The following is a 13,642-nucleotide window of genomic DNA, read 5'->3' as shown; positions in this document are numbered from 1 at the left end:
GCTAATTACTTTTTTAATCCACTCTCAAGGATACAAAAAGGTGAGAGGATAATTTTGTTTTGTCATAAAAATTCAAATCACTGTGTAATCTAAGATGTATTAAATGCCTTCTGTTCCCTTCCCTTATCCCCTCCCACTTATTCCTCCAACCAAACTCTAAAAGCCACCTCAGGAAGGGGAGGGAATCAAACCCATTCATTTGATAAGACTTATACCCTCCAAAGTTGTTCCGCAACCAAATTATAACTGCAAATGGCCTTCTGTCTTGGTGACTCACTAGTCATCACTACACATGGATGGTTTGTTATATCTAGCTGCCTCTTATCATCATCCTTCTTATATGAGAAATAATTTTAAGTCATCATAGATTGTATATTGCGACAGCAACAATGTTGTAGCATTTGTTTGCCACATTAATCTTGGAAGGAAATCCGGACTTTCCCATGGATTCCTTGATGAAATTCACAAAATGGGTGCAATACCCTGAATCAATTGTCATTTATCGCGACCTAATTACGACCAAAACTAGAGCTTGACCTGCCTTGGGCGCAACCCAAGCACAAGTTTTGTAGGTCCAACGTAGACAAAGATTGATGGACCTGTTCAAAAAGGATTAAACTTGACCCAACCAGACATGAGGGGTCCTGGGCCATATTGCTAAACCCGGCCTTCAACACGGTCAGGCTTTAATCACACCAGAGCCGGACACAACCAGAGAAAAAGCTGTTAGTACAACACGCACACACCCACCCCACCCCACCCATCCTTGCTATAAATCATTTCTTCAACGAGGATTCATTTGGTTTGCACAAAAAATTTCTCTTATTGAAATATTTCATTCCAAAAAATTGATGCCTGATACATGATGTATAGAAATGTAGTTTTTGAATATGTGGTTGACCATAGAAAAATAGTATATTTTAAAATAATTTATATTTGATTGAAGATTATTTTTTTGAAAAATTATAAAATATTTGTAATATCTTTAATAAAAAAAAAAAAAAAGATCGCATCTCCTTCTATTAAAAGCTAAAAAAAAATTTTGAAAAAAAAAATTACTCCCATTCTTAAATGGAGGGAAAATAGCTTTTCCATATTTTATATGAATTTTTTTTATCTGTGAAATATAATCTTATTTTCCTCTCTCTCTCTCTCTCATTTGAAACTGTATTTTTTTTTATTGTTCCGTTGGTCACACTTTCTCTCCTCTTTCCAAGCCTACCCTATCCCTTAAAAAATAAATAAATAAATAAATAATAATAATAAAAATCCTACACCATTTTTCCATAACAAAATCTGATAGACGTTAAGCGCAAAATATTCAAACGGAAACTTGCACGGAGAAATGCTATAGAGACGAGGTCGTGGTCTTCTTGCTGGAGATCGGACCCATGGACAACTTGTCAAACTATGTCAGAGCCACCATCGAAGCTATAGAAGATACCAAACTTCACTTCCCCTAAGATGATGAAGCCAGATTTTGCCTCATGAAAGCTTTTTTAGTTTCCACCACACAAACCAGGAAGTTGATGTCCCTCATGTGCTTATCTTCACCAAGAGTTCAAATGGAATCCAGTTTTCAGAGAGAGATCACCTAAATGACGACAAACTCTCATCAAACTATCTCATATAGACTTTACTGCAACAAAACATAGCTATTCTATCTTTATGATACAGGCAAACAAAACTGGGTCATCATTCATACACAATCCCCCAACTGAAAATGCTTCTTAGCATGCTATTGGCAACCAGGACCTTGAACCCAGCCAGCAAAATAACCTTCTGTGAACTCAAGCTCACTGGGTTCTTGTGTGAGCTGTTCCTGTTCTAAAATCATTTCTAATGTCAGATGAAACAATAGATCAAAAACACCAATGCCCACAGCTTTCCCATTACGAAACTGATCGCCTCGTGTTCCTTGAAGGTGTAGACTTAGACTCCTCCACGTTAGTAGAACCCGGGCTGTCGGATGTGTCAGAATTGCTATTCTCCCCACCTTGACCCTTGCTGGACCAGAGCTTGTTTAGTATCTCTTGGGCATCAGCATTCCCTTCACTTTGCCATTGCCCTTCTCATCACCATTCTTGTTAACTTCGTTGCTGCCGCTGCTCCTTTCACTCCCTCCACCTCTACCTACCAAACTCATGACTTCAGAGAACTGACATCTCCAACTGCACCATCCCAGTCATCCTCGGCATTGGTCATGGCAGCTGATCTTGAGCTAGCATAAGAAGTGTCATTCTCCCGAGGTAGTAGCAATCTAGCACTTTGTGGAATGTCAGCTCCATTGCCAGGAGTAGCAGCCGCAGAGGCCCTCAACTGTTCAAAAAAGAGCACTTGAACCACAACACGGAGAGGAAGGCGATCATTCTGCACAGCATGCATGCACGCATCCACTGACAGCTTCTTGCAGTCCATTAGACCACATATTTTCTTTTTCTCGCTCTTTGTCAGACCCGGGTGTTCCTGCTCCAGCATCAATGGGAAAAAAGAAAAATGTAAAGAATGCATAACACTGTCAAGAGGCAGTGACAAGCATTGATCAGAATGCAGAACTGCTATTTTGGAGTCAAAATGATTCTTGAGATATGCAGAACTATAGAGTATCTGAAATGCATACCATGGACAAAAATATTAAAGCATTCCCAGAATTCCTATGTCTCAATTTGATCATTAACATGATAAGTCAATATGACCAATGATGCTTGGCTTAGGAAATAAGGAAATGAAGATTGCACAAACGAGCACAGTTATAAAAAAAAAAACAAAAATGCTGAGATTGACCCAAAAATACTAAGAGGATTTCCATGTGGAAGTGCGCAAGTTGCACAAAACATTGTGAAAAACTTAATTCCCATGAACATGCCAACAAGCTCTAAGGCTCCAATTAGAGAAAAAAGGGGCTACATGGGTTAACAAGAGCAAGAGGAGTAACATGGATGGGAGTTGGAAGGAGGATTTCAGTTCTACTGGAACATCCTTTTATTAGGAATTGGTGGCCAGGAGGATTGGGATATGCTTAGTTGTTAAGGGTACTGTAAGGAAAGATAGAAAATCAATTGGCCTATTCATGGAAAAACCTTCTTGTACGTTGTGAACAGTTCATAAGCTAGCAGCATGATATAGACTATGTCATCCTAAAAACTATAAAATGACAGAGAATCCGGGATTTTGAGATTTTACCTTCAAGTACATGTCAATAGCACGATAAAGTCCATCATGCACTGGCCTAGAAGCAACTGATACCATTTCAGCAAGTTCAATAAGCTTTGAAAGAGGTAAATTAGGGTCTTTTGCAATTTCAGCAAGGTACCCATCAACTAGCTTTGCAACAGCAAGCTTTGAACTACCAGAAACAAAAGCTGGACTCCTAACCTCCAGAAGTTCCCCAGTAGCCTGTGGGCTTGTTCGAGCATTGCTATTGTCTTGCATGATAAACTCCTCCACTATACTTAAAACCATGTCGATGTCATAGATAGTGGATTCCCCTGCTGCAGCAGGAATTAAAAGATCAGATACAGTAGCTTCTTCCAACTGGCAGCCTATCGCTTAATCAACTGTTTCTTGCTCATTTCTTCAGAGTCTAGCAAGCATGCAGCTCTCAGTAGCTTGAGAAGGAAACTGCATGAAACTGAACCTGCCTCTGCTGGCAAGAGCCACACAATTGTCTCAAGAATTGCCTGGTTTTTGAGAACATCACTTCCATGGGTCACAGTACATTTGCTGAAACCTGAAAGCCTTCTATATGCATAAGCCTTTAAAGCTTCTCCAATACTTCACCAGACATTCTCCCCTTATTCTTGATGGCAATTATAACCCGCTTGTAGAAATCCATGTCGAGCTCACAAAGGTCCTCAACCCACCAGTCCTTGGCACAGTCTGTTGCTTCCTGACCCCATTCCAATGTGGATCCAGGCCATTTTCAGATGGAAGTTTCTTTCTGTTGTAGGTGTAAGACCATTCAACCTCAGAAGGATCAATGGAGGCCTTGAAAGCAATAGAGTCAATGCAGTGGCTGACCACCTTCAAGTCCTCAGACAAAGGTAGCAGCAATTTTGTGGTCTGAAGAACTATGATCGAGTCCTTCCAACTGCGGAAAATGCTAGAATTTAAGAAGACTTCAATTTTGTAGATGAGATTCCCTTTTTCAATGTTTTCGTGCATTTCAAGATACTCTGCCGCACAGCGAGCTGCAACTACATTGTATGCATTGAGGGTGACAATCATGCCATAGCAAAATTTAGCACATATTTCAAAGGCTGCAGGGCCCCCTGGTATGTCGGAAGATCAATCTCATCATTGTTTTCCTCATTTGCACTGCCACCAACTTTTGCATGCGAGAACTCTTGGATAGGAGCGGAAACTGCATATTAACCAGCAACATAAATGTGAACATCAAGAGGGAGAAGTTCAATGAATATGCAAAATTGTATTAGCTTTCATAGTCCAGATTAGTTGTATGTGGGTGAACTGAAATCACATAGGAATAAAATCAGTACAAGTTTCCTTTTTCCCAATAGAATGGCCTGGCAATGAGATACACTATGTGGGGTAGCCCTTACCCAAAGACCTGTAAACCCCCAAACCTTTGGTGAAGGTGAGGTTTGATCCTAGGCGCTTGGTCCAACTGCCAAGAACTTTACAAGCTTGATAAGCTAGCACCTCCTAAATCAGAATAGGCTATTTTTAAATCAAGGGTAACAATTAGAAAATTATCATTGGAGTAAATATACCGGTCCAATTATTTCTTAGAACTGAGGATGCAAGGGCATTCTGGAGTTTTTTGTTTGTGTTAGAAAAGAAATACAGAAGGTCAGGTAAATGCAAAGTATCTTCTAAGTCAAAAAAGAAATCACATGTCAGCAAACATCACCCAGATTAATCATAAGAAAACCAATGAGAATCACATATGCATAAAGTTAAAATTAAAAAAATTCCTGATTAAAGGGTCTCTAGGAACTTGGCGAAAGCAAAGATAGTTATATCTTTATTAAACATGAATAAGCAGCACATTGAAATAATTGAGTACACGTATTCCTGGGCAGTGTCGAGAGTTATCATGAGAGACAAAATTTCCAATCACCACAGATTTTACACCAAGGATTAGCACTATGCCCGTATCTCCTTACACTAGTCATAGATGAAAATACTGCTAACTTTCAAGAAGATGTCCTCGTGTGCTGTACATAGATGGTATGAGTATAAATAAATAAGAAGAGGATAAGATTAAATACAAAATTCGGATTATGAAGGACAAACTCAGAGGACGAAAGAGTATAATCAGTATGCAAAAAAGATGTAACGAACAATTTTAATGGAAATAATAATGAAAAGTGTTGCCAGGAAATAGTTGAAGACATCTATTAGAACTAGAACTAACTAAATAAATTGGAGAGGAGCTTCTAAAGTACAATGCGAGCAATGCATGCCTAGGTATCTTGAGGGAAATTCTATTAACCATGGTCTGGCTCACAAAGTTACAAGAACAGGATTGTAGGCCAAAGGATCTTAAAAAAAAGGTGAACATGGAAAAAAAAGTGACGTTTAGACAAAAGTAAGATAGAAAAAGGAATGCCAAAACCAAAGCAAGATTGTTTAAATGGATGCAACAGCTGCATTGGTCAAGGGCAAAGTGACAAGGAGCCTTAAGCATGTGCAGTGAAGATCTCAGAAAAATCCATCAAAAGAGGTGTTGGAATCTGCACCTTAAAGGACAAGGAAAAGACCTAGCTGAGATAGATGGAAGTCGGAAAAAATATTTAGAAATGACTTCTCGAATGTTGCAGGTTGCATTTAATAGGAATGGTTGTTGAATTAGGATTTAAAAGTTAAGCCTAGATAATTATGACAAGGCTTGATAGTTATGGTCCTTGGGTCTTAACCAAAAAGCAATGAGGCACACCAAATACATGAAAGTGATGAATGCGCATTATAAGAATTTTATGCATTTCATTTACTTTATGGAATAATGGCTATGTGAAGAAGATAATTGGTGTTTTAATATTTTTTTCCAAAATCCTTAGAAATTTGGGGAATCATAACATCGAGTATTGGACTCTTCTTGAGAATTACCTACATATGGCCATATTTGAGCAAAAGCAATTACAACATCTCTTTGATCAGTTGCCATAATAAGAAGGTTAATCTACTAAAGAAAATATTTTTCTTCCACAAGCTCAAGTATCCAAAGAGTTTAGGATGTGGGGGAGGAAGCCCATGACATTCATGGAAGGCCAGTAGACACATTTCTTATGGCATGAGAGATGAAGATACTAAATCAAGCATCCAGACTTCATCCAGAATTCTACAACTAGATATATCTCAATATGACCTAGTTTCATTACCTTGTGTAGATAAAACTTCACATCTCCTACATTAACAATGATGTCAGTAGCTAACTCAGTTGCCACAAACCTGCAAAGTTAAAATCATTTCAAGATCAGAAAAATAAATTAGAACCTATAGTCCAAACAAATTCAGCAAATGTTCTTCATTAATGGCATATGCGGAACAATGACAGGTATGCTCAAACATGTGAAGAAGAGAAATTCACAGGGACAAAGCAAAGCTGTAACTTATCAATCAAGACAGACCTGGTTTTTGACCATGTTTACAAGTTCTATAACAAATGTGTTTGGCCAGACCTAGAAAGAAACTTTAGATATGGACCAAGCCTGGGAAAAGCTAACTCCAACCCAAACCTGATACATGTTCATAGGAAGACGTCTCCTTTAAGCATCAGACCCAATGATCAAATGAAATCCTCAAGTGTCTAGCAAAGAAGATTATCTGGTCCAGGCGTTCTAACATCATGAAAGTCCAACACCAATAATCAGGGAAGATAGTAGTGTTATTCAAAAAGCAAACATACACCACACAACAAACTCTCTGTTATTTTAGTAGATGCTGATGTATGGTTACGTAAGGAAGGCTGACAGGAAAACTGGAGGAGGGAATACAAAAGAGGAAGAAAACCAAAGACTACAAGAAAAAAGAATGCGAAATGAAGATTTGTGCCGTCATCTTACTCAATGTTGCTCAAAGCTGAATCACTAAAAGCAAAGCTCATTTGGTTGGTTGGCCAAACCAAAATCAAAACCAACTTTTCAAACCATGAATAAGCATTACATAATGCAAATATAAGAAGAAAGCAAACGACAATTCATGAGTTAAAATATGGAGTCCTGTGAGTGATGAGAGCGCCTTCCAAACAACCTACCTAGGTAACCCAGCACAAATCAAAACCTCAAAATATCCACAAAAAGACATCAAATGGAATAAACAGTGAGCCACTGGTAAAGATGACATGTACTAGGAGATAATTCAGATGCTAAACTGTGGTTGGCATGTAAGAGATCAAATAAAGTTGGGATGACAACAAGCTGAAGATAGGCAAATTATGTGGATCACATAAAATGCAATAATGGCTCAAAAGACAAGATTTCAATAAAAACAGGTCAAGGGTGAAAAAAGAAAAGCAGGAAATAAGCAAAAGAAATACTATAGAATCAATGAAGAAATATCACAAAAGATGGATAATTTTTATGAAGCACCACAATGCAAAGAAGGTCCTTGAGAAAAAGAAAAGGACATGTCAATTAAGTAAAGAATACTCAGACTCTCCAAAAACAAAAAAGTGAAAAGTTTGGGCAACAAAGGTCTAGGTACAATCCAGCATTAATCATGCTTTCAAGCTATTACAATGTGGATCACTATATGATGAAACATAGATTAGTGGACATGGTTCATGTAACAAAACCAGAAGGGCAAAGCACTTAAAGTACTAGAAATGACAAGCAGGGCAAAATTGAACAATAAAGATTGGCCCACTTGAAGCTAATAGCTTAAACCAATGCCTGTAGATATCAAGCAAAATTACTTTTAAAGCAGCAATCAGCTTCGACTTAAAAGCAGAAAGTAACTTTGACAATTTTGACTCCAATGTTAATGAAAACATCACAAAATCAGAGCTGAATGATTATAAAATAAAGCACAAAACCTCAAAACAAAGATTAAGAAGTGATTTTATGACAACCATTTTTAGTGAAATAAGTTTCTAAATTGTAAAAGCATGAATGAGTGCTTTTCTGTAGGATGGGATCATAATTCTCTGACTTGGTCAGTACAGTCCCTAAACTAATTCAGTAGCATAACAGTGATGAGTAAAATCACCAAGAAGCAGGCATACAAATGCCAGTGGCAATCCATCAAAAAATATGAGGACACAAGGATAAAGGACATGCATGATTCAATCTAGCATGAGAACACATGAATGGATGATAGGTTTCTGCAAGACGTCACCAAATATTTCTAGACATCGTCGAACAAATGTCACAAGCTTTAATACCATAAAACTTGAAGAGCAAGTCTTTGGGGAAACACTTTATCTCATTAGTGTTCTAAGCCAGATTCTTCAGATATTTAATAACCTGCAAGTAAGAGGCTGCCCTGCTGCAAACAGAATCCATTTAAAGACTACAGAAAGAATGCAATAATAGCCATTGGACAAAATCTACTAAATGGGAATCATTGGGTATATACCGTAGAATGGGTTGAAGATTGGCTGTCTCTAACATCTCCCATGTTTTTCAATTAGAAACAAAGAGATTAAAAGGGTTTTTATAGAAGGTATTTCATGGGGCCAGGTTAACATGGTAACTTCTAGTCGCATCCATGGTTGTAATGACATGAAGAGCAGTATACATCACAGAATGAATACCACAACCCTCTTCTCAGAAACCAGGTTGAACATATAGTCGATTGCCTAGAAGATCAGAAATCAGAGTTCTGCTCGCATATCAAATTTAATTAAATAAGCACACTGTAATAAGCAAAAGAGCTGAAAAGAAATTCTCACAATAGTATGAGAAACATAATTTGGTTCAATTATACTCCTAACCCTTTCTTCCAAATTATTGGAATTTCTCTGATTATGTCTAGAAAGTTAAAAGCAAACAATTAACATATCAAATGTCCATGATTAAATTATTAAACCATAAATTTCTCATATTGCAAAGCATCATAAAATCTCCATAATCAGCCATCAGCTGATCCTAGGAAAGCTAATGGAAAGAGACAGCAACTTTCTAATCCTTTATCTCATTAGAGAAATAAGATAGCTTTATTCACAACCAGGAGATATTTTACTGGCCATTTCATCCTTAAGAGCCGAGGAGAAACTTGAAACTCTCAGTAGGATGTGGAAAAGGAGCATATTTCACTCAGTTTAAGAGTTGCACACTAAGAGAGTTTAGCAAGGAGAGAAACTTTCTTTTCCTTTCCTTTTCTTGAAAACAAAACTATTTTTTTTTTGGCAAAGAAAAAGGAACATTGACAAAGAAGGTACTCGTATCTTGACGAGCAACTTGGCAAATCACATGTGAAAAGTATAGCGGGGACTCACAAATGCCTGCTAGTTAAGCTCCACCAGTTGGGCCTTAAAAGTAAGATAATGAATAAGAGCAGATCCTGGAAAATCCACCTATAACTAATATGAATGTAGTACGGAAATGTAGGGTGGGACCAAGACATTTTAGGAGAACAAAACTATTATGATCCTGATTGGGTGTTGCCAGTCCCATTAGCACCACCATCCTTCACTAACAGAATTTGTATTAAAATCTTAGATATCTCCTTGAATATCGGAACAGTAAAAAGCCTACTGCTAACACCAAAAACAATGGATGGATCTGATAGATTACAAGCTTATAATCAGATGCATCTGCCAAATGAATCAACCCAGAACGTGATGCAATACAGTTCCAATATAGCAAATTTAAGGGGGAATGAATGCAAGGAAAAGAAAATATTTCCAGAAGAACAACACAAATGCTAAATAAATCATAAAATAACCACTTTCTTTCTGAAAAAAAAAAAAAAGGAATAAAGAGCTTTCTAGGAACTCACCTGATATTGTTCCCTTCTGTCTGAAAAACATCAGGCTTCGATCCAAGCTTCATATACTTCATTGTGCCAAAAACAAGAAGGTCACCTCTTCTTCACTACCAGAAACCTTACGCCTCATCCCCCCATCCCTATTCATCATATGCATAGCTACACAACTGCCCCACATGCCCGGCAATCTATAGCAACAGAAACAAAGAAAATCCACGTGGGGGAGAGAAGCTTTGAAGGTGGGGTCGTTGAACCTTTTGTATCAGCAAAAAGATCGAATATTTTCGCGAGCCAAGCTTGAAAGGGAAAGAGGTGAGTGTAAGCAAACAGATTTGTCCTAAAGAAGAACAGTTGGGTCTAAGATCTATGAGGCATCACAGACTTCCTCCTACTGAAATGAGCAAGGGGCCTGAAGATGCGCTCTAACAGAGAGAGTTTAGTGTTTCCCCGGGCCGTGGCAGCACCCACGGAGTCCGGAGACCAGTGGATCAAGGAAAGGTGACAGGAACAACAGGACCTCTAGATTAGTAAACAATTAGGAAGAGCATGGACACCCACAAGCACTAAGCTGACGCCCCGCCCTGATGCGAATTTGTTAATAGTTTCCTCTCAGCTCAGTTGTATCCCAGTATTTCTTTTTTGTTTCCCCTTTATCTGCGGTCTTGAAGATCTGGTGCTGTGAGAATCAAGTCACAAACCTTAGAATCCACATTCCTCCAATCTAAGCCTGATTTCGATGATCACATCACCTACAAAAGCAAAGACAGCATCTAGAGGTGAGGGGAGGAGATGCATTGAAACCACAGACAATGAGCATCTTTTCCAGCAGTGGGGAAGGGGGTGTAGGGAGACCACATGAACAACTGCTGAAAGGAATCTTTTCCAAGTGGAGGAAATCCATGTTGAAACTCCTATACATAATGATCAAATGAAAGCCACAAAGAGTTAAAAATGCTAGTAGCAGGACAAGAGACCAACTTCAAATCAACAAACGCAAAACCGACATTACAGTAAAAAACTAGAAAAGGAAATTGCATCCTGTGTATGTATAGGATGAGTTCCAAGAAACTGCAAGCTTAAAAATAAATTAAACCAGATGAATGGTAGAATCCAAGGAAAATTTATTTTTTTGAGAAAAGGAAATATATACGAGCATGCAGTAGAAATTCATTAAATGCAAACCAAATTATATAGGGTTGAAAAGGAAAAACATGGAACAGATCTCCACCAACCCAGAAAAAGAAGAACAACTACTGGAAAAATGGAATTTTTATTTCCCAGAGCAAAACACCAGCAGAGAGAAGCAGTTTCAAGATCGATTAAATGCAACACAAATGATGATAATAAGCAAAACCTTATAAAAGAATACAATGGATGAAGTGATAGATATTAAAGAAAACGACGATCTTTCTTCATAAAAGTAGGGGAAAAGGATCTTTTTCATGAAAGAACCGCAAAAAGGAACTAAATCCAAGACATTGCGAACCTATCAAAAGAAACTGAGAACAGATACATAAATGTTTCGGAAAAAAAAACTTTTTGCTATAAAATCTCAAAACTTCAGATCGCAAGAAAGAACAACTTAGTTTCAAATATGAGGGAAAAAAATATCGAAAAAAGAGCCTTTAAACCTACCTCAAGAAGAATCAGAGGAGACCCAATATCCACCAGACTGAAACACTTAAGTTAAAGGCATTGTAGTCTAAGAAGAGAGGAAAAAGAAACAAGAGGCCCGAAAAAACAACAAAAAAGGCGAGAATCTTACCACACTCCAGGTGTCCTACAAGGAGAGTTCCACAAAGAGTAACGGCACCAGACCCAACATCATGGCCCCCTCCTCCCCTTCTGTCAGTCGGTCACTCCCCCCTCCTAAAATCCAAACAAAAGAAGAGCAAAAATCTAAAATCCAATCACCACAAAAGGCCAAGTATCAACCAGCTCGGATAAAGTTCTCTTCTTTCTTTGAAGCAAGGCTGGTAGATGCAAGCATTCAGAGAACTCTCTCTTCTTTTCTCTCTTTTTTTTTTTTTTTTCTCTTCTTTGATCTCCACCGCACCAACCCCACGATTTATATCAACTCTGATCTCTTCCCACTGTCTGCGCTCGGAGCTCTTCTAGAGACGAGCTGACTCCAAATTGACGTTTATGTCCTTCGGGTCTCATCTTGCTTGCACGAAAAATCTATAGCGCCACCACGTTAGTCCAAGTAGTTACCTTCGGATGACACCCCGTTGGGCGGTGGGGTGGAGCTGTTGTGGGGTGGGGACGGATGATCGAGTAGAGAATTCAGAATAAAAATTTGAATTTTGGAAAAGGGCAGGGATGGAGTGTTTAGTAGACCAGCTCATTCTCATTTTATTCGGAACCAAAATAAGACCCTTCTGATCAAACGGTTGGAATAAAAATTATCTATTTCTCTTCAAATTTCGGACCCAACCATCTACGACTAAACATCTCCTAAATTACTATTCTATTATAAAAAAATATTACTTGACTTTTTGACCAATCCTAATGAACTACCACTGAAATTAAATCAGATACCAATATATTCATATTTATATTTATTTTATTTGATAAATATAAATATAGATACAGATATTATTCGGATGTAAAAATTTATATCCATATTTATTTTAAGCAAATACGGATACAATTCGGATATCGAAAGTATGGATATAACTTAGATAATTAAATTTTATGACTACAAAATTAAAGATATTATTTAATAAATGATAAATTAAGTTAACAATATATTTATATGGTTATATTTTTTAAAAAATTAATAAATATTATATAAAATTATATAAGATTATATATAGATTTAGATATTCAAAAATGGATCGGATAGTTGTCTATCCATATTCATATTTAATTTTTTTTATGGATATGTATATGGATACGGATATTAGTCGGATCTTCAAATTTCTATCCATATCAGCATTATTTCGGATATGAAATAATTCGGATGGATATTATCCATATCATTTTTATCTCTATAATGAATTATGCTATGGAGATCAGATCTCTTATATCATTTATCATAATTCAAGATCTCATTCTAAAAAAAAAAATCTAGTTGAAAGATATTAATTAAATTTTTTAATATTTTATAAATATTTAAGATCTTCCGAGCAAATAACAGTCTTAGGGCTAAGTACCTACTTGTGTGGATTCTTGTAAGAACAATGTCATTTGGTAATTGTCTGTTAAAAGTAGCTAAAAGTTGTTGATCTAACAGCCGCTAAATCTGCTGTAGATTTGGAAATTGGTAACTAGTTGAACGGTTGACCCTCACCACTTATGCTTAGTGTACTGCAGTGATCCCCGACTGTCTAATTGATGATTAAAATAGAAGATTTATATTAGATATGATGCAATAACTATGAAATTCAAAGTTTGTGACATATTAATCTATGTCCTGATATTGTAGGAAGTTGACCACATATATGCTCGAGTTTGCATGCAATTCAAAGGATAAGAATATGATACAGTATGAAAAAGAAAACAACATCATGAGACAGAATCTTAGTACATAGATATTTCTTGCAATGTCGGCATGTCACATGGCGCAAGGAAATTCGTGCCATTTTGAGTTTGGCTCTTTTAGCTGGTTGCTATCATTTTGTGTCATGTAGATGGCCATGTGATTTATTTGTTTGTTTGCCAATGAGAACAATGGAGCTAGCCCAACCGAATTGACCTTTGCTGTGTAGTGAATATGATAATTTTGCGACATTTATGGAAGGAT

The 13,642-nt window shown here is 37.2% G+C and overlaps 1 protein-coding gene across 1 annotated transcript; it reads right to left on the bottom strand.

Moving 5' to 3' along the window:
* Positions 1-1,526: 1,526 nt before the first annotated feature.
* On the bottom strand, positions 1,527-12,137 carry LOC105034070 (phototropic-responsive NPH3 family protein NPY4). Its single transcript, XM_010909090.4, is given in 12 exon segments — positions 1,527-2,032; positions 2,035-2,148; positions 2,151-2,466; positions 3,184-3,545; positions 3,548-3,775; positions 3,778-3,874; positions 3,877-4,286; positions 4,289-4,327; positions 4,330-4,363; positions 6,345-6,414; positions 9,907-10,643; positions 11,660-12,137. Coding segments are annotated over 11 exon segments (1,872 nt in total). The 5' UTR covers positions 9,969-10,643; positions 11,660-12,137; the 3' UTR covers positions 1,527-1,892.
* Positions 12,138-13,642: the final 1,505 nt, after the last annotated feature.

The sequence above is a fragment of the Elaeis guineensis genome, chromosome 2 (assembly GCF_000442705.2).
Source record: "Elaeis guineensis isolate ETL-2024a chromosome 2, EG11, whole genome shotgun sequence".
NCBI classification, from domain to species: domain Eukaryota; kingdom Viridiplantae; phylum Streptophyta; class Magnoliopsida; order Arecales; family Arecaceae; genus Elaeis; species Elaeis guineensis.
This window is presented reverse-complemented; position numbering and strand designations above follow the sequence as displayed.